A 22,207-nucleotide genomic window follows, 5' to 3' on the forward strand; every position below is an offset into this window, starting at 1 on the left:
CTATATAGTTAGTGCAGTGCTTGTATAGTACTTCTATACAAGTTTAGTCTTGTTTTAGCCAAGACAACTGTGACGTCTATTAGACATATTTTTAAAAACAAAAAAGGCTTGCTGGGCTCTCACAGACATCACTTGTCTCTAATAGGCCATCACTTGTCTCTAATAGGCCGTCACTTGTCTCTAATAGGCCATCACTTGTCTCTAACTGGACATTACTAGTCTCTCACAGACATCACTATGTTTCTTCTCGATTCTTACTTGTACATTCATGTTTCCTCTTCTCGTTTCCTTTCCTCACCTCTCACAGAGTATTACTAGTCTCTGTCAGACATCACTAGTAGTGGCCCGCTAGACAGAGCAGTAGACCATTAATGATTTTAGCTAATGGTGACCTTGGCTGTTAAAAAAACAACAAAAAAGAAAGAAAGAAAAAAAAAAGAAATGCATTTTTAAAAAATGATATGTTGGCCCAGACCTGGCCCAGAAATGATATGTTGGCCTTGCATGTTTAATTAAAGTGAAATGAAATGGCATGTTTAAATGCAGTGTACTGAGGATAAAAGTCTTCTTATATAAATTTCATACAGTGCTTGTGGCATATGACGCAGATTTTCAGGATGAAAGTGTGTCAATGTAGTGGAGTGTAGTGGCCTACAATCTGTATACTCTTATATGAAGGAGTGCTAGGCTAGGCTAGCTGCAGCTACACATTAGCCCTGCTGGCCTAATGAGCACAATATAGAGCAGTTTCTCATCATCCAACTGTATCCATCTGTGTAATGATGAATAAAAAGCATTCCACCTAGTTTATATATAAAACTCAGACCCTGCGCTGGAGTTTAGAAAGCATAAGAAGAAGCTACATGTAGAGGGGTTGTATTAGAAATATTGCTTCAGTCTGAACGGTACTATACTACAAACCTTAGTGGAAAAGTTTTGTTCTGAAGCAGAAAAACTTTGAGTCTCATTGATTGTAATGATAACCATAAAATAAACCATTGCACATATGCTACATGCTAATTGTCTTTAATTTGTAGCATGGTTATAAACTGGGTGTGTATAAAGTGGGTGTGATGCTCTGTTTAGTACTAGGCATGGGACGACAACCGGTTTTAAGGTGTACTGCAGTTTTAAAAAGTCAAGGTTTTTCTGTTATACTGTTCCTAAGGTATGTGTAAGATTTTTTTTATGTGTGTTTTTTTAATGACAACAGTATTTCCAGCAGAAAAGATCTCCAAAGATGCCTTTTTTCAAGTTGTAATGATCAATGATTTATTTGAATTATTTATCCTGACATGTTTACTGCTCCAAAATATTATAAATGTTTCTCAAAATAAGATAAATTGTGTTCAAATTGGAAAAAAGTTTTAGTTTTTTACTCAGACATTTAAAAAGAACATATATTAATCCAAGGTTATCATACCGTCAGAATCTCACACCGGCCCATACCTATTTAGTATACAAAGTAATTAAAACTTACATTTCTCAGAACATAATTTAATGATGCTAGTAAAAGTAAAAGAGTAAAACCTTTTTAAATAGTTTCCTATAAGCTACCGAACTATGAATGCTAAAACACTGTAATTGGTTGAATAAGCCATCATATATAAATCCACGATAAACACTCTTATTGTATGTTCCTTGGTAAAAAAAACTGTGACAATTATTGTATATATTTACAGTGAAATAATGTACATTAACAACAAATAAGCATACATTTATCAGGATATTACTTACAGTGTATAGAACTGAAACTTATTTGAAACTTACTTTGCAAAGAACTGTCAACTAAAGGCAAAAGGCTAAAGTAAATTCAGCATTTTAAAAATAGGTAAAAACATCATATATTGAATATTATGCTTTTGTCTAATTTACAGAGATGGAAATAACGGCGCTATAAATTAACATTGTTACTAACGTCGAAATTCCATTACAAAACAGTTGCTGTTACTGACAATAAAATGTGTGTTACTATAATTGAGATCACTGAAGCAGTTTTCATGCGAGCAGCGTCTCTCTCAGCCGACACGACCTCTCTTTCTTTGGGGTGGGCGTGTGTGTTTGGGGCTGGAGCGGGACACATAACAAACCAGTGATGATTGATGTGTCTGTGAACGTGGTGTAACTGAGAACGTGATGATTGGCTTAGATAGACTACATTTCCATCATTTGCCAACCAGAGGCAGAGTAGTGCAGGTGTTCACACACAAGCACACGCACAGTCAGTCACACACATCAATGACCAGGAGTCAGAACGGTGGCAAATCCACCAAGTTCAGCTTTTGCAAACTAGAAATATAAACTCTACTTTTCCCAAGTAGAGGTAAAAAGAAAGAATGTTTATGTTAATATTCATATCAAAGTAATGATATGTTGAATTTGATGATTGTCTCTCTCATTTTCCCACAACAACATTAAAATAGTGTAGATTAGTGTACAATGTTTTAATGTTTTATTTTATAGTCGTTTGACAAATTCTATTTTTTTTAAGTAACGCAATAGTTACTTTCCCTGGTATTTAGTTACTTTTATAATTATGTAACTTAGTTACTATTTGTGAGATGTAACTATAACTAATTACTCCTTTAAAGGAACGTGCTCAACACTGCTAATTAAACAGACCTACATAAAGTAAAACATGTGCTGGCTGTTCCTTCCCCACTTACAAAAGTATGTGAAGGATGTGTACTTGCAGTTCTCTTCACCCAAACTGTGAATTTACAGCTGATGTAACCAGTTTTGTTTCTTTCCTTTTTAACAACAGGCATTTGCAGTGCACTCTGTTATGGCTACACGTAAACAAGGCTTAAGTCTGTCCAACAACCTGTTTTAGTCCTGCCAGTCAGTCTGGTGACCCTAATCCATTACCTACCCATCAGAAAGAGAGTATATGAATGTGTGTCTTATGTACTGTATGGGTGGCGTTGAACTAGTTTAAAGCTGCTGGGCTGCCATATGGGACATGATGTAATTTGTGGGTGTGCTGAATGTGTGGGAGAGGGTGACTGCAATGCTATACTTACAGATGAATAGAGATGTCATGTATGGTCAGTTTGTTTTCGTAAGTTACCCCATTTTAAAGTCAGTATAGTTGCAATCGTATTTGGAAATATGTTATGAGAGGGAAATTGCCTCCTTAAATGAGAAGAGTTGCAAAACTACAAAATATACACATTTATAAACAGTAAATCACAAAGAACTTTCAGTTCAGTTATATACCCAGCAGGCACAGGACATCAATATGACGTGAGATTGATGATCTACCCCAACGTCATGGGGACGTTGAATTTTGTTTGGAAATGAAAATCATGTTGATGTCAGAACCCAATGTCAGGCAAACGTCAATGCCCAATGTCCAACCTAAAACCAACCAAATATCAATGTCTAATGATGCTACAGCTTGACTTTGTGTGGAGGTTACCACTATGATGTCTATCAGATGTTGGATTTTGGTTGCCGTACCTAATAAATAAATGTCAGTATTTGACGTCAATATGACATTGGTTTAGGATATTGGCTCAACATTGGATTTTGGTAACTTTCCAACACAACCTAATATCAACCTAAAATCAACCAAATATCAAAGTCCTTGACATTGTTATTGGATGTCAAAATAACATTGTCCTTAGACACTGGCTAGACATTGAATTTTGGTCACCTGATGTTGCGACCTAAATCTAACCTTATCTTAACATCTTATGACATTGTGTGCCTGCTGGGTATAAACAAAGGTTTCTTGTGCAATGCTGCACTGTAAAACCCAAAAAGTTAAGGTAACTCAAACTGTTGAGAAAACCGAGTGCAACAAACCATTTAAGTTAAAAAACTAATCCTAATGAGTACTGTCAACTTAATCCATTTGAGTAAACCAAGCAATTTGAGCACAGTAAAACCCAATAAATGAAGAGTACTCAAACTGTTTGAGGAAACTGATTGCTACAGACCATTTGAGTTAAAAAACCAATCTATATGAGTACTGTGAACTTACTCCATTTAAGTTGAAGTAATGAAGTATTTAATTGACTGTATGTTTTAATGTTTGCAAATAGCCTGTCTCCATTTGAATGACTTTCTCAATGTCTTAAACTTCTCTGGAGCTGGTACAGCCTTGCACTAAACAAAACCAAAGTAAAATGGCATTGTTGCTTCAGCAAATGCATTTTAATTGCAGTTTTTGTTTATGCGTAGGAAATATATTCAAATTTGTAAATCATTTCACAGAAAGTGGAGAGGTCAAATTACCCAAATTGTGCACTAACTTATATAATACAAAGTTAGGCTAAAATCATTTGATGATCTAGCACTTTTAGTCAGAGTGCTTTACCACCACCGCACTTATCAAAGTAGAGATTTTAAGAATGGCTGCCTCCGAAATCGCATACCACTCAGTAGGTACTGCATTTGAATTTAAATATACTACTCGATCGTTAGAAAAGTACGTTCTATACAGTATGAATGTGAGTAGACTCATTCTGTCATGATCATGTGACCTACCCGTGTCAGTTACATCGCTTCACTCCTATTCATGAATTCGCTTGTGGTGCATCATGGGATAGCACAGTGTGCATCGGATGCGCACTTCAGACTCTCTCCGGAAGTATTAGGTCATCCAGGAACATCTTGCATACTGTTTTTTGAATTTTATGAATTCAAACATACTACTAGGCTCGCATACTGTTTTTAGCGTACTATATAGTATAGAAGTATGCGATTTCGGACGCAGCCTATGCGTTTGTGTTAGGTTTAGTAGAGGTGTCATGTTCTTTTAATGTAAAGATCATCTGCAATGTGATTTCTGAACTGCTGTAATATGCACTTAAACCAAGGTAATTAAACGCTAAGCCACTTAATTTTTGAACACATTTTTTGGTGTCTTCTAAACTTTTTAAACTGGACTTTACATTTTGATGTTACCTTGCAGTGCATTCCGCAGCCATTTCAAAGTAATATATATGTTATAATTTTGAATATAATTATTAATTTATTCATTTTCCTTCAGTTTAGTCTGTTTATTCATCAGGAGTCACCACAGCGGAATGAACCGCCAACTTATCCAGCAAATGTTTTACACAGCGGATGCCCTTCCAGATGCAACCCAGTACTGGGAAACCCATACATTCTTATTCACACACACACACAAACACACTATGGGCAATTTAGTTTATCCAATTCACCTATGGCACATGTTATTGGACTGTGGAAGAAACCGGAGCACCCAGAGGAAACCCACGCGGACATGGGGAGAACATGCAACTCCACACAGAAATGCCAACTGGCCCAGCCAGGACTAGAACCAGTGACCTTCTTGGTGTGAGGCGACAGTGCTAACCACTGAGCCACCACGTCCACTATTTTTTTTAAATCAGGGTGCCTGTGAGTTGTTTTGCCATCTTTGTGCCAGTACAACACATCAGAAAAGAGAAAAAAAATTGCATATCTGAGGGGAAGTTATTTTGAATAATAAAGTGCAAATATATGGATCTATATTGACCTGCACAAATAAATTATAAACACTGCAATATTACATAAAAATAACATGTGGCTCCTCATCTTTTTTTATTTGGCAACATTTAATTAAATTTCTACCTGCTTTTAACTTCTGTTCAAATACAGACTTAAAAATATACAAAAGTTGTCCACTGAAATTATTCCTCTTACTAGAAAGCCTAACAGAAAAGGCGCACGGAGCTTACCTGCAATCACATGTTGAAATCACCCGTGTAGTATGTAGAATGCATGTAAACTCTTGTGAAACGTGGTTTCGGAAGAAGCACTTCAAAATCACCAGAGAGCAGCAATCTATAGATGTCACGACAAGCCCAAGTTAGTTTACCAGTTTTTAAACACGCACACTGTTTGTTTGAGGCTCTGTTTAAAGTGATTCTCAGTTTCGGCCATTTGGCTGTCAGATTTAGATTTTGCACTTGGCTCTTGATCCATATCTCAACTATTGCAGCTCTTCCCAGAGTGGACAGCACCACCGCACAAGTGGAAAACTTGGCCCATACAATAGGGCTCCAAGGGTAGCACTGGCCACATTTGGTATGTACAAGCAAACATTTTTTTTTTCTGGTTTGTTGTCATGGAGACAAATCTTTTGTGTCCTCTCCCACAAAAAAATGAGGTCACCTCTCGTTCAGTGGGCAGCTGGGAGGATTTAGGTAAAGGCTCTATCTATCTCTCTCTCTTTCTTACTGTGTTCCTTTGTACTTTTTTTTAGAGGTAGAGCTAACAAAGTACAAGACGTACCAGAGACGAGCAACACTGTCATGATCACAGAATTGCGGTGAATTATTGCATTGTTTAGATAAACACAACTGATTATATTTCCAAGTATGGCTGGGTGATACAGCAAAAATGGCATTAACTATTCTCCATATTGAACAATGACAATATATATTTCAATAAAAGTTGTCAATGCTTCCATGTTTCAAGGAGTATCCCAACAATAACTGAAGCCACAAAAATTAGAGGGTCCATTAAATAACATAACCTATCTTCAGTGGGTGATAATATTTGGTGGCCGAAAATTCAGTGCATCTCTATTATCAACCCACTTCTAGATTCCCATTGTTGCACATTTCTGCTGTGTGATTGGCTCTTGAATCAATATAGAGTGAAAAAGTTCAGAGCTTATCATTGTTATTCATTCATTCATTCATTTTTTTTTTTTTGGCTTAGTCGCTTATTTAATCAGGGGTCGCCACAGCGGAATGAACCGCCAACTTATCTACCCTCATTCACACACATACACTACAGACAATTAAGCTTACCCAATTCACCCATACTGCATGTGTTTGGACTTGTGGGGGAAACTGAAGCACCCAGAGGAAACTCATGCGCACATGGGGAGATCATTGTTATTGAAATAAATTTTATTGCAACTCGATATAATATCGTTTATCACCCCAGCCCTATTTCCAAGTTGTGTCAGTCATTGAAAGTTGCATCACGTTTGTAGACACACTCCATCCACTCCTTCACATGAAGTTTCATAAGAAGGTCAACGATTTAGGAAAAGAAGAAGATACGTACTTTTAATGAGTCTATGTTCTTGCCTGTGTGTGACCATAGATATTTACATTAGATGTCGCCTACACTATCGGTGTCTATTGGAAGGAATGCATCAACAGAGCCGCCATTTTAGTACAGGGTAGCGCTCCTTTGAAATGAATGTGGGACAAAGATGCAGTGGAGGACTGGCCATCCAGAGCCAGAGATATATACACATATACACATATATCTATGATCGGGAGTTTTCCCGGTGGTCAGTATGCAAATATTTTTTTAAATTACGAAAATTATAATTTTACATCTCTTTTCTAGATTGATGGATGAGTGATCGCACGGGCATTGCAGACAAAGAGTGTGTGTTTGTGTTCATGGAAATATATTATCCTCCCTCCCTCTTAAATCTAATCTGTGTCCTGAAACACACCTCTTCTCCCGCTTTCACTTCTAATTCTAACGGAGGGAGCGGTTCGTTTGTGAATGAAGCTTTTGGCACCGCAGCATCTTGTTGTCATATTTCATTTACATTGTTTGCTGATTTTATTCAACCAAACTAGCATAAGCGTAGTGTTTAGTGCGAGTTGATGCTAGTTTCCTTATGATCAGTGCACTGACTGTATTATCATTAGTAACATTACTTGTTTAGCACATAAGTTTGTGACATATAAAACTGTAAAAAAACAAAATCTTACCTATGAAATGTTATACCTTTGTGCTTTGTTTGCTTGTTACTACACCTGTACACAGCGCTAAAGTCCAGCATCTTCACATTGGCTTTAGTCTTGACTAGTGCGGTTGAATGACTTTTGTCCTGGGAGTCCAGTACAAATGTGGCAGCGCTATTGACGCATACTCTGGGTCTGTATGCAGTATCTAATGTATATATCTATGGTGTGTGATTACTAATTTAAGATGTTTGTTCTCAAAATGATCATAAAAGAATCAAGCCTCAAAATATACCCACAAGGCCACGTGCATGAATTTTACATATCAAATGGGTTACAAATATGTCCCCCACTTAACCCTATTCTCTGGCACCAGCTTAATGTGAGGTGCTTAGATTATAGATCGCAAAGAAGAACAGTCAGGTGACCAGACCTCCATCTTCTGACAGTGGTGTGGCAGGACCTCTCAATTTATAAATGACAATTAGGATAAAAAAATTTGCCGTATTATCTCACACTGGATTTAATCATGTGAGCAAATCAGGCTGCAGATGGAATACTGCTGTTTGAAAGAGCATCTGCTTGATATTCAAAATGTGCTGAATATTCAAGACAGAGTGACACAGCTTTAGAGGAGCGAAAGTTGTAATTGTTTTGCTGCTCTCCCTTTTCCTGTTTGTTTTTGGACATTTTGGATTCCTGCCTCCATCTAGTGTTGCCTCAGTCAAACTTCTGTTTGTGAAGGTTATGATTGTGACATCTCTCAAAGTCTGGTATACAGAACACAAGTGTGTGTTGAGGACTGCTCCTCACTTTTTTATTAGTAAACACGCTGGCATATTGTAAAATAATTATTAATAATTATCTATTAAATAGCACGGTGGCTCAGTGGATAGCACTGTCGCCTCATAGCGAGAAGGTGGATGGTTCGAGCCCCGGGTGGGTCAGTTGGTGTTTCTGTGTGGAGTTTGCATGTTCTCTCAGTGTTACTGTGGGTTTCCTCTGGGTGCTCCGGTTTCCCCCACAGGCCAAAGACATGCTGGATAAGTTGGCGATTCATTCCGCTGATTAATAAAAAGATTAAGCTGAAGGAAAATTAATAATTATCTATTAAATAACTGTAGTAGTGTATTGCTTTTGGATTGGAACTTTAAAACCTAAATTTCCTTCATTTTATCATTTCAAATGCAAGCCACAATAAGAAACTGACCGGTTGAACAAAAATGCAGAATAATTATTGTTAATATTGTTATTGTTTTTAGAGCAAAGGGGCTACGTTAAAAATGTATCTGAAATAATCATAAATGGAACAGTAAACACTAACAGCCCTCTCCTTATATTATATTATATTATATTATATTATATTATATTATATTATATTATATTATATTATATTATATTATATTATATTATATTATATTATATTATATTATTAATTATATTATATTATATTACATTATATTATATTATATTATATTATATTATATTATATTGTATTATATTATATTATATTATTAATTATATTATATTATATTATATTATATTATATTATATTATATTATTAATTATATTATATTATATTATTAATTATATTATATTATTAAATTATATTATATTATATTATATTATATTATATTATATTATATTATTAATTATATTATATTATATTATTAATAATATTATATTATATTATATTATATTATATTATATTATATTATATTATATTATATTATATTATATTATATTATATTATATTATATTATATTATACTATTAATTATTCATTTATTAATTTTCTTGTCGGCTTAGTCCCTTTATTAATCAGGGTCACCACAGCAAAATTAACCGCCAACTTATCCAGCACGTTTTAATGCAGCGGATGCCCTTCCAGCTGCAACCCATCTCTGGGAAAATTATTAATTATATTATATTATATTATTTATTATATTATATTATATTATATTATATTATATTATATTATATTATATTATATTATATTATATTATATTATATTATATTATATTATATTATATTATATTATATTATATTAATCCCTAGAAATGGTTTGTGTTTATTTCAAGTGTCTCTCCCTCTCTCTCGGATTGAATCAGGTTTACATTGTTTGCATGAGATTAGAATAAATAAATTCATTCATTCATTCGTTTTCCTTCGGCTTAGTCACTTTATTTATCAGGGGTCACCACAGCAGAATGAACCACCAACCTATCCAGCATACGCAGCGGATACCCTTCCAGCTGTAACCCAGTACCGGGAAACACCCATACACACTTGTTCACACACATACAAAGCCAGTTTAGCTTATCCACTTCACCTATAGTGCATGTCTTTGGACTGTGGGGGGAAACCGGAGCACCCAGAGGAAACCCACGTGAACACAGGGAGAACATGCAAACTCCACACAGAAATACCAACTGACCCAACTGGGGGTCAAACCAATGACCTTCTTGCTATGAGACAACAGTGCTAACCACTGAGCCGCCTAGAATAAATGATAAAGTTTCATCATTATGCTAAAATGTAAAGTTAATGCTTTGGAGTTTTTAAAGTCCCTCTCTCAGACCCCAAACTGAGCATGAGGATTAATGCTGTTTTTATAGGAAGCTCAAGTTTATTTGCAGGAAACATTGTTTGTGCTATTCATAGTCCTGTTTGTGATTGTTGATGTCAAAGCTGTATGTGTAAGCTGACTTTTTTTGCATTGAATGCTCTGCTATTTAAAGAGAAATACTGTGAATAATTTAATATCAATTAAATTGTAACTTTAACATATAGCAAAATACGTTAAAAGTTACAATCATATTTAGAGATAGAATAGTCTTAAAAGGATATTTCACCCACACATGCACACTTTCTCACTATTTGCTTACCCAAACTTTATGATTTTATTTTTTTCTATTGAACACAAGACAAGATATTTTGAAAAATGTTCGAAACGTACCCACTGGCTTTCAAAGCAGGAAAAATAAATACTATGGATGTCAATGGTTGACATGTTTCAAAATAACTCATTTTGTGTTCAATAGAAGAAAGAAACAAGTTTGTGACAGGTGAATGATGAGTAAACGATGACAGATATTTCATTTTTGGATGCACTATCCCTTTAAGGTTTGTTTACACCTAGGATAATAGGTAAGATTAAGAATAAATGATTTCTCATTATAATTTCTTATTATAAAACAAAAACAGAGTTAAGAGCACAGCTGTAACTGTAAGAATATAGAGTAACAATATTGTTGGAATCACCTTTATCAGCTGATAAATAATAAAATGAATGACAACGAGAGTGCAAAAAGGAATTCAAAAGGGCTTGTGCATTTAAAGGGGTGGTTCGCCCAAAAAAATAAATTCTGTCATCATTTATTATTCCTTTAATTGTTCTGATCCTTTATAAATTTCTTTATTCTGGTAAACACAACAGAAGATATTCTAAAGAAAGCTGAAAATCTGTTACCATTTGCTTTTATAATATTTTCCTTCTGGGCGACGCAGTGGCGCAGTAGGTAGTGCTGTCGCCTCACAGCAAGAAGGTTGCTGGTTCAAGCCTCGGCTGGGTCAATTGCCATTACTGTGTGGAGTTTGCATGTTCTCCATACGTTCGCATGGGTTTCCTCCGGGTGCTCAGGTTTCCCCCAGAAGTCCAAAGACATGCGGTACAGGTGAATTTTGAAGGCTAATCTGTCCGTAGTGTGTGAGTGTGTATGGATATTTCCCAGAGATGGGTTGCAGCTGGAAGGACATCCGCTGCGTAAAACATGTGCTGGATAAGTTGGCGGTTCATTTCGGTGTGGCAACCCCAGTTTAATAAAGGGACTAAGCCGAAAAGAAAATGAATGAATGAATATTTTCCTTCTAGTCAATGGTTACAGGTTTTCAGCTGTCTTCAAAATATTTTCTTTTGTGTTCAACAGAATATAGAAACCCATAAAGGTTTGGAAACACTTGAGTGGTGTAAATGATGGGTATGATGAAACGATAAATTAAAGTTTTGGGTGGCAGCATGGTGGCGCAGTTAATGGCACAATCGCCTCACAGCAATAAGGTTGCTAGTTCGAGCCCCGGCTGGGTCAGTTGGCATTTCTGTGTGGAGTTTGCATGTTCTCCCTGTGTTCGCACGGGTTATCTCCGGGTGCTCCGGTTTCCCCTACAAGTTCAAAAACATGTGGTATAGGTAAATTGGGTAAGCTAAAATTGGCCATAGTGTATGAGTGTGTATGGATGTTTCCCAGTGCTGGGTAGCATCCGCTGCTTAAAACATATGCTGGAAAAGTTGATGGTTCAATCCGCTGTGGCGATCCCAGATTAATAAAGGGACTAATCCGAAAAGAAAATGAATGAATGAATGGATTTTTGTGTAAACTATCCCTTTAAAGCAGCAGGACCACATTGTGGAGATTGGAGTATTTCATTGTTTGATGTTAAACACTCTCTTTTCAGAAATCTTTTAAAGATAATCAGTATTTGGAAAATGACTGAATAAGTATAGACAAAAAGTATAAACAGTAGGGCAGCACAATATATCGTTATATTGCAATATGTGCATCCACAATAGTCATATTGCAGGATCTGCTATGTTGAATTGGGATTATAGTTGACCAGGAGTCACAGGCATTGAAGATTTTTACCATAATGGAGCAAAAGTTAAACATTTACATGTTTTTAAGGCCTGTGACTGTATGTGCATTTCAAGAGACTTTAAAGCGTTCCAGCACAAGAAATTGTACAATTTTACAACTTAAAAATAAAAAAAAATCAAATAAATAAAACTTATTTTATTGAAATATTTATACAATGAAAACTGTGCAATGCTATTTTGCGTTTAATTACATTATTCAAATTCTGAAAGTGATTTTTTCAATATCCTGCTATCTATCTATCTATCTATCTATCTATCTATCTATCTATCTATCTATCTATCTATCTATCTATCTGTCTATCTGTCTATCTGTCTATCTGTCTGTCTGTCTGTCTGTCTGTCTGTCTGTCTGTCTAGTTTAAGAATTTATGCATCTGGACCAAAACTTTTGTAATATTACAAATGGTGACTTCTTGCTGAAAAGGCTCAAGACAGCACTATATACTATTTGCACAGCCATTTGAAAACTACAGTAAAGTTAGACATCACTGCATTTAGTGAGGTGTCAGAGTACAAGACGTTGAACATGTATGTTTCACATTTTTACTGCATTTGCTCTTTGCAAGTCTAATTTATTCACAGCATTGTGCAAAAGAATAAATACACCCTTATTTACAACAAACATAAACTCCCTCTGGGTAAAGCTGTGCTCAACTGTAAACAATATTGCAGTACATAGTGGAACTGAACCTACAACATACATAAATCTATAAATCATTCATGAAATTGTTCAGTTTAAAAGACATTTTCAGGAAATCAAAATTTTTTTTTTTTTTTTATAATATTAGCTTGACAGATTTTGACAACTAGTTCAACATTTTTGTATGTAATGACTCAAGTAATGAAAAGAGGACTATTAGTTTTATATGGAATGACTATTCAGCATTTACAAGTTTAGTTAATTTTGACTAACATGACATAAGCAGATGATAATGTTATAAAACAGCAGAGAGTTGTATGAAAGCAATTGATGCGTGTCCAAAAGCATTTGCAATTTATTGGAAGGAATGAGAAACTGCTACTATGATGCACAAATGATTAACTGTTTTGAAAAATGCATTAACTGTTGTGCAAATGTAAATAGTGTTGTGAGAAATGCACCAAAGCCACTGAGAAAAACTGTACTATCCGTTGCTGTATGGATATCCGTTAACTTAATGTACAATATGAACCCGATTTAACGTCCACAAACCGGTACTGAAATGTCTTCTTTTATAATTGTACAGACATGCGGCTGTGGTGATAAAGTAAGGGACAGTAAAATCGATGTAATTCATTACAAACATACATTGTTTTAATAACGTTTTGAATTTGTAAAACTCATTCTTGATTACATTTGATGATGATTGATGATCACAGAGCGCTCAACAGATCTTTTGATCTCGGCGCTTAGCCACATATTAACGAGACAGGATGTGCGCAGTCAATCAATTTGGTGGGCGGGGAAACCACAGTCTGTCACGTTGCGGTGGGTCTCAAAATGAGAAGGATTTGGATCCTATTTTGACGTCAGAAAATTTAAAAAAGACTTATTGAGTTTCTATCACCCCAATATGATTGTGGACACACTATACCAGACACAGATGATTTTCATCATAGGTGCCCTTTAACTTTTAACTCAATAAAGTACTAATTTGATGCTCGTTAACAGTTATTAATGTAGTAGTTGTGTTAAGGGATTGGATAGGTTAGGGTTAGGTTATGGATGCACAATAATATCATACTTTATAAGCACTAATAAACAGCCAATATCTTAATAATAAGCAGGTAATAAGTCAGTAGTAAATAGTGGGATATGGTACTTAAACTAAAGTGTTACTGATAATTATTTTGTGGAAAAAATACCACCAATATTTTAATCATGTTTACTCTCCAAAAAAAAAATATATATATATATATCATTTACCCCGTATTTAAACTCTGCATATAGTAAGAGCTGTTTGTACTGTATATAATAGAGGTTATTTACCTAAAGGGTGTTTGTGGTTGAGCAGATTTTGCTTAGTCTTGCAGCCAGCGTGCTCTCCTCAATTTTTCATTAACAAGACAGAGAGTGTGAAGCACAAGAGCAGGAATGGAGACAGGAAGAGCAGAAAGGAGCAGGAGAAAGAGAGAAATCCTGGAGTAGCTCACATCTGAGGAATAAGAGCGAGCAACTGGGATGCGTTGCCATAACAACCAATTCAGCAGGCCACCTACTAGTGTGTGTGTGTGTGTGTGTGTGTGTGTGTGTGAGACAGAGAAGAGGGTAAAGCAAGATGATTTGTGTGTGTGTGTGTGCCAGTGAGCAGTGCTGGAGGAGAGTAAAAAAAAAGGTGTGCATGAAGCTTGCCTGTGATTGGTCGCACCTCTCGTGTCTTTGTGTAGAGTGGAGCATGTTGGGTAAGTGTCCGTCGTCAGAGGCGTCTTTTCTGATGGCTGCAGCACAGGAGCTGAGGGAGGGGTTTCTGTGCACCTCCCTCCGTCCTGCTCTCTCTTTCTCTCTCTCTCTCTCTCTCTCTCTCTCTCCTATGTCCTCATGCACGCCACTAAAGTAAAGACAATAAAATTCAGAACAGAGAGCATCTGAATTTAACTCCAGCATGCTGATAGCTCACAACAACAGCGCTAGGCTAGTAGCTTCCCTTATAGTTAATACTCCATAGGTCATTTAGACATTTTTGTCTGTACAGACTCTATTTGAACAGTAAGACACAGGCTGGGATTTAAGTGCTGGTCCTTTGCCTGCTGTACACACACACACACACACACACACACACACACACACACACACACACCGGGAGAGCAGCAGCTCTGTGTGGATGATGTCATCCTATCTGCATCCTGCAGTGTTAGCAGCGCAGCTTCAGACCCTTTGTTGCCCTTTATGCTGTACTCGGACCAGTTTTATGGTTTGTTTTAGCATGGTGAGCTAAGTAGCGAAGAATAGCATCATCTTGACATGCTAAAGCTGTTCAGGCTTATACATTGTAAGCTCGGTGTAAAACGTGTGATTTATCTTGAAATGTGTTGTGGTGTTCAGTGTACCTATCGAAACAGTGTACCTATCGTGTTGTATTGCTAATGCTAACCAGCTAAGACTTCTCCTTAAATAAATATGGATAACATGTATAATTTTATGGTTTTGATTATAGATTGTGATTTATTTCACACCCTTAACCAAAATGGACTTATTTTGTATATCAATAACCATAAATGATCCATAATAATATTCATTTTGCTCAGCCAGCTGAGGTTTGAATTATGCTGACTCAGTGCTCACCTCATACTGTTTGTATCTTTTACACTGGGAATAATTGTGGTTTATGTCAGTCAGACATTCAGCATATATCCTGCATGTGCTGTTCATGATGTGAAATATGAGCAATATGAAAGGAAATAATGTAGCGGATATGCTTATTTAGAAATACAGTTGCAATTAGCAACTAGATATTAAAGTTTGAGGACAAACTTTATGGTGGCTTGAAAAGCCGAGTCTGAATTAGCATGTTACTAGCATGAATTAGCAAGTAACCAGCATGATTCTAACATAAATTAGCATGTAACTAGCATGATTCTAGCATGAATTAGCATGTTACTAGCATGTTTCTAGCATGAATTAGCATGATTCTAGCATGAATTAGCATGTTACTAGCATGTTTCTAGCATGAGTTAGCATGTTACTAGCATGTTTCTAGCATGAATTAGCATGTTACTAGTATGATTCTAGCATGAATTAGCATGTTACTAGCATGTTTCTAGCATGAATTAGCATGTTACTAGCATGTTATTAGCATGATTCTAGCATGAATTAGCATGTTTCTAGCATGAATTAGCATGTTATTAGCATGTTTCTAGCATGAATTAGCATGTTACTAGCATGATTCTAGCATGAATTAGCATGTTACTAACATGATTCTAGCATGAATTAGCATGTTACTAGCATGTTTCTAGCACGAATTAGCATGTTACTAGCATGTTTCTAGCATGATTTAGCATGTTATTAGCATGATTCTAGCATGAATTAGCATGTTTCTAGCATGAATTAGCATGTTATTAGCATGATTCTAGCATGAATTAACATGTTTCTAGCATGAATTAGCATGTTACTAGCATAATTCTAGCATGAATTAGCATATTACTAGCATGATTCTAGCATGAATTAGCATGTTATTAGCATGATTCTAGCATGAATTAACATGTTACTAGCATGATTCTAGCATGAATTAGCATGTTACTAGCATGATTCTAGCATGAATTAGCATGTTACTAGTATGTTTCTAGCATGAATTAGCATGTTATTAGCATGATTCTAGCATGAATTAGCATGTTACTAGCATGATTCTAGCATGAATTAGCATGTTACTAGCATGTTTCTAGCATGAATTAGCATGTTACTAGCATGATTCTAGCATGAATTGGCATGTTACTAGCATGTTTCTAGCATTAATTAGCATGTTACTAGCATGTTTCTAGCATGAATTAGCATGTTATTAGCATGATTCTAGCATGAATTAGCATGTTTCTAGCATGAATTAGCATGTTATTAGCATGATTCTAGCATGAATTAGCATGTTACTAGCATGATTCTAGCATGAATTAGCATGTTACTAGCATGTTTCTAGCATGAATTAGCATGTTACTAGCATGATTCTAGCATGAATTAGCATGTTACTAGCATGATTCTAGCATGAATTAGCATTTTACTAGCATGATTCTAGCATGGATTAGCATGTTACTAGCATGTTTCTAGCATGAATTAGCATGTTACTAGCATGATTCTAGCATGAATTAGCATGTTACTAGCATGTTTCTAGCATGAATTAGCATGTTACTAGCATGTTTCTAGCATGAATTAGCATGTTACTAGCATGATTCTAGCATGAATTAGCATGTTACTAGCATGATTCTAGCATGAATTAGCATGTTATTAGCATGATTCTAGCATGAATTAGCATGTTACTAGCATGATTCTAGCATGTTACTAGCATGTTTCTAGCATGAATTAGCATGTTACTAGCATGTTTCTAGCATGAATTAGCATGTTGTTAGCATGATTCTAGCATGAATTAGCATGTTTCTAGCATGAATTAGCATGTAACTAGCATGATTCTAGCATTAATTAGCATGTAACTAGCATGTTACTAGCATGATTCTAGCATGAGTCAGCTTGTTTCTAGCATGAATTAGCATGTTGTTAGCATGATTCTAGCATGAATTAGCATGTTACTAGCATGACTAGCATGTCACTATCGTGTTGCTAGCACCTTTCTAACAAGATTAGCATGTCAGTAGGAAGTTTAAACTGTTAGCATGTGTTAGAAAAGCTAGTCACAGTCTCTGGGATAGTTACTAGGGTGCTGAAATTGGTTGCTAGGGAGTGGCTAGTAAGTTTAAAGGTAATCAGTGATTGGCTGCTGGCTAGACTGAGTTGAATGAGGCCAGACTCTAGTCTGTAGGACAGTCTGATGCAGAGTTATGAGCTCACAAAGGTTGATCCAATGTTAAGTAAATGGGAGTCTTTTACAATGGAAGTCTATGGGACAGTTGCTAGGGTGCAGTAAGTGGTTGCTAGGGAGTGGCTAGTAAGTTAAAAAGTCATCAGTTATTGGCTGCTGGCTAGACTGAGTTAAATGAGTCCAGTTAGAAGTCTGTAGGACAGTCTGATGCAGAGTTATAAGCTCACAAAGTTTGACCCAATGTTAAGTCAATGGGACTTTTGGGTTTTTTCTGGGTCGTTTTTCGGAAAACCCAAGGTCGGATCAGTTAGAAAAGATATAGCAACCCGAGTCAGACCAGTTTGAAGGTTTGACGAAAGTTTGAAGTATGTAGCTTGAAAGGCCTAGGAGGAGATACACTTAGAAATTAGTCTCAGAAGAATAAGAAGAAGAAGAAGAAGAAGAAGAAGAAGAAGAAGAAGAAGAAGAAGAAGAAGAAGAAGAATAATAAGTTTAAGATAGATAACAGTATGCTGGCTTTTCAAGCCACCATAATAATTAGCAAGACAGTAAAGGGTGGGTATTATGTTAGATATGTCAGTGAAAGTGATTTTAGGGGATCATTTCGATATTCATTCATTCATTTTGTTTTGGCTTAGTCCCTTTATTTATCAGGGGTCGCCACAGCGGAATGAACCGCCAACTTATCCAGCATATGTTTTACACAGCGGAGGCCATTCCAGCTGCAACCCATTAATGGGAAACGCTCATACACACTCATTCACACACATACACTATGGATAATTTAGTTTATCCAATTCACCTATAGCGCATGTCTTTGAACTTGTGGGGGAAACTGGAGCACCCAGAGGAAACCCACACGAAAACAGGGAGAACATGCAAACTCCATCATTTCAATATGTGTTCATGAAAAAGCACGACCAAAATATGACAACATTTGATGTGCATTTTTGCTAATAATGTTGTGTATTTTGATATTAAGTTCATTATATCAAAGTTGCTGTAATGTTATTCTAACTTTTGTTACAGAAAAATGAACAAAATGGCAATAAGAAAAGCATTCAGTGTTTAATATGAAAGTTTACCTTTCTGCAAACAGGGCATACAGTTGAAGTCAGAACTATTAGCCCCCCTTTGATTTTTTTTTTCTTTTTTTCCCAAATTATGCTTACAGAGCAAGGAAATTTTCACAGTATGTCTGATAATATTTTTTGCTTCTGGAGAAAGTCTTATTTGTTTTATTTCGGCTAGAATAACAGCAGTTTTAAATTTTTTAAACACCATTTTAAGGACATAATTATTAGTCCCTTTAAGCTATATTTGTTTTCCATAGTCTACAGAACAAATCATCGTAATACAATAACTTGCCTAATTACCCTAACCTGCCTAGTTAACCTAATTAACCTAGTTAAGCCTTTAAATGTCACTTGAAGCTGAATACCAGCATCTTGTAAAATATATACTGTCATTATGGCAAAGCTAAAATAAATCAGTTATTAGAAATGAGTTACTGAAACTATTATGTTTAGAAATGTGTTGAAAAATTACATTAAATATCTCCATTAAACAGAAATTGGGGGAAAAAATTAATAATCTAATAATTCTGACTTCAACTGTATGTTTATTTGGATAAGTAGTGAAGCACTAATTAGTATTATGTTAATGATATCAAACTGGCTTAACATTTGTGTGTGTTTTAGATTTCTTACACAAGTGCAAATGCAATATGAACAAAATTATGGTCTAAAATTCAGCGAATGGTGCAATAGATATGTTAGTCATGTATGTAATTATCTATGTTAATAGATAATTATTTTGAATTATCATCTGGAAGTAGGTCTAAGGGATCTTTTCTGTGTCGTAGCAGTTTTCAGAGAAAAGTGCAAATGAAATATGAGCAATACGACAATATGAAAGCATTTGATGTTTAATATGAAAATCGAAATTACTTAATTGTTTTGATAATTCTCTATACATAGTGAATAACACAACTTATGTTAACTATATTAAAGTCTCTAAAAGTCAATGTATGTGCTTTTTAATTACCTAGTAAAAGTGTGAATGTATAATCTCTCTGATGTATTATGTGAATTATGTATACATAACATGTTTGATTTGCTGTGTCGTGCTTCTATTAAATCCAATATGCATACGTGTTTTTTGGGATCAATATTGACGCATGGCCTGGGGTCTTTCTGCCTACGCAGGCAGAGGGGCTTATTGCTGAGTCGTCAGTATAAGGTCACATTTGGCAACATGCAGTCACACACCCTGAATAACCTTCATAGTAAAGTTGTAAACGTATTGCACCCTGGCCTCAATCTCCTTTTTTCCTTTACAGGTCCCACATAAATACTATTGGAGGCATCTTGATTTCAGAAATTCTTGTGTATGCTTGCTTTTAATCATTGTCACATTTTGTAATGCAACAAACAAATTTTATGAATGTAGGACTGAACATTGCATTGTGTGTTTGTCTCTCTGTCTAGGCGATGTATCTCCTATCAGTATGTCACCCATCAGTCAGTCTCAGTTCATCCCACTGGGAGAGATTCTGTGTCTGGCCATCTCAGCCATGAACTCTGCCCGCAAGCCTGTTACACAAGATGCGCTGATGGAGCACCTTGCCACCTGCTTCCCAGGTAGCCCTCCATACACACTTATAAACACAAATATACACTTCAGTGATGTAAATACACATAGTATTGTATAATAATCACATGTAAGTGTCACTCTTTCAAATAATATGTTTGGAAAAAGTTTATTTTATGCCTGATAAACTACTTTTTTGAAATAGCCACAATTATTTGGCTTTGTTATATTAGCTGAGATTATAACACTAGGTTTGGGCTGCACAAATCCGGGAAAGACTGTAACTGGAATATTTAGTTTTTCTGTGAAATATTGAGCCCTATCACACACCCGCCGCAATAAGGAGCAAGACGTGCTTAGTGTGATTTATTGCTACTTTCAGACCAGCGCAACCCTAATTTTCACATTTTGCGCTACGTTGTTTAAATAGCAAATCCTTTTGCGCCACTTTATGGACTCATGGGTGTGCCCGTCTATAAAGGAGGTGTGTTAAGGCGCATTGCTATTTTAAGGAACTGAAATAGACCGTGGCATTGACCAACTGAAAGCTGGTCTGAAGTCCAGTGGAGAGCACGTTAGTTATGTGCCTATGCAGGTCCAAAACCTCTACACATTGTTTAATACACACAGAATGTAGAGCAATACACAAATATCTTTACATATGAAAAAAATGTAAGGATAAAATGTTACATATAAATATTAAAACCACTACCTCCATACCTTCTTCATCTCGGGGGGCTTTTTTCAGTTTATTCATGACAATTTGCATTTGTATAATGTTATTTTTATTAGCAGTATTTCTTATTATGTGTATATTTATATTTGTTTTAATAAAAACAAGTTTAGATTTGTCCACCTGTCAGGTTTTGGAGATGTTTGCCTCTCCATAGGGGCATAAGAATAGGACGTGTGTTTGGAAATAACTTTATAGTTTTTTGACCACACTTCATTATTATTGTTCATTTATTAATTTACTGGAAATTACAGCTGAATTTAGAAATAGTTTTGAAACAAATCTTTCCGCTTAACAAACGAAATTATATATTTAGGCTAATGGATAATGGAGTAAAAGTAAAGAGAAAGTAAAGAGGCCGAATGGAGGAGGCTCATTCTTTATCCTCTCGCTGCAGATGGTCTGTTTAACTGTTTAGTTAATAGAGCCCATATTGTGATATCAAAACAATTGCGCCAGATAATTTGAATAGCTTTTTTTTTTTTTTTATATAATTTATCATTATAGAATTATTTGGATGTTTTGGATAAAAAAAAATTACAAGATTTATGTTTTTTTTCTGTGGAGTCTAACAGTATCCAGGTTCAGAAATCGAATAATCTAATATAAAATAACTCTGCATTAATACTTTAAATTGGTTTGGAATGTTTACACAGTAACAGGCATTGAAATAAGTGTAAATGATTATATTAATTTTGTTTTCTTTTAATTAATATGTATTTTGGGCAAAACATGTACAGTAAAATTATGATTGACACAGTAAAACTACAATGATACACCATTGCACTTAATAGCTGTGATTATTGTGACTATTTTGAAGTGGATAATTAAAATGGACTTTCTACCATTCTAAATATTAATTCATTAAGTTATATAAATGGGCAGCACGGCGGCGCAGTGGGTAGCAGCGCAGGTGGGTACAGAAAGAAGGTGGCTGGTTCAAGCCCCGCCTGGGTCAGTTGGCATTTCTGTGTGGAGTTTGCATGTACTCTCTGTGTTCACGTGGGTTTCCTCCTGGTGCTTCGGCTTACCTCACAAGTCCAAATACATGCGCTGTAGGTAAATTGGGTAAGCTAAATTGTCCCCAGTATATGTGGGTATGTCCTGGTCCTCCA

The 22,207-nt window shown here is 35.6% G+C and overlaps 1 protein-coding gene across 2 annotated transcripts in view; it reads left to right on the plus strand.

Annotated features, from left to right (window-relative positions):
* Nucleotides 1-22,207, plus strand: part of stox2a (storkhead box 2a) — an 80,299-nt gene that overhangs the window by 48,715 nt on the left and 9,377 nt on the right. For both annotated transcript variants that reach the window (XM_056457347.1, XM_056457355.1), the window contains exon 2: nucleotides 20,257-20,409. In XM_056457347.1, the coding sequence (XP_056313322.1) occupies nucleotides 20,257-20,409 (153 nt within the window). The remainder of the gene's footprint in view (nucleotides 1-20,256; nucleotides 20,410-22,207) is intronic.

Source organism: Danio aesculapii, chromosome 1, assembly GCF_903798145.1.
Source record: "Danio aesculapii chromosome 1, fDanAes4.1, whole genome shotgun sequence".
Classification (NCBI taxonomy): Eukaryota; Metazoa; Chordata; class Actinopteri; order Cypriniformes; family Danionidae; genus Danio; species Danio aesculapii.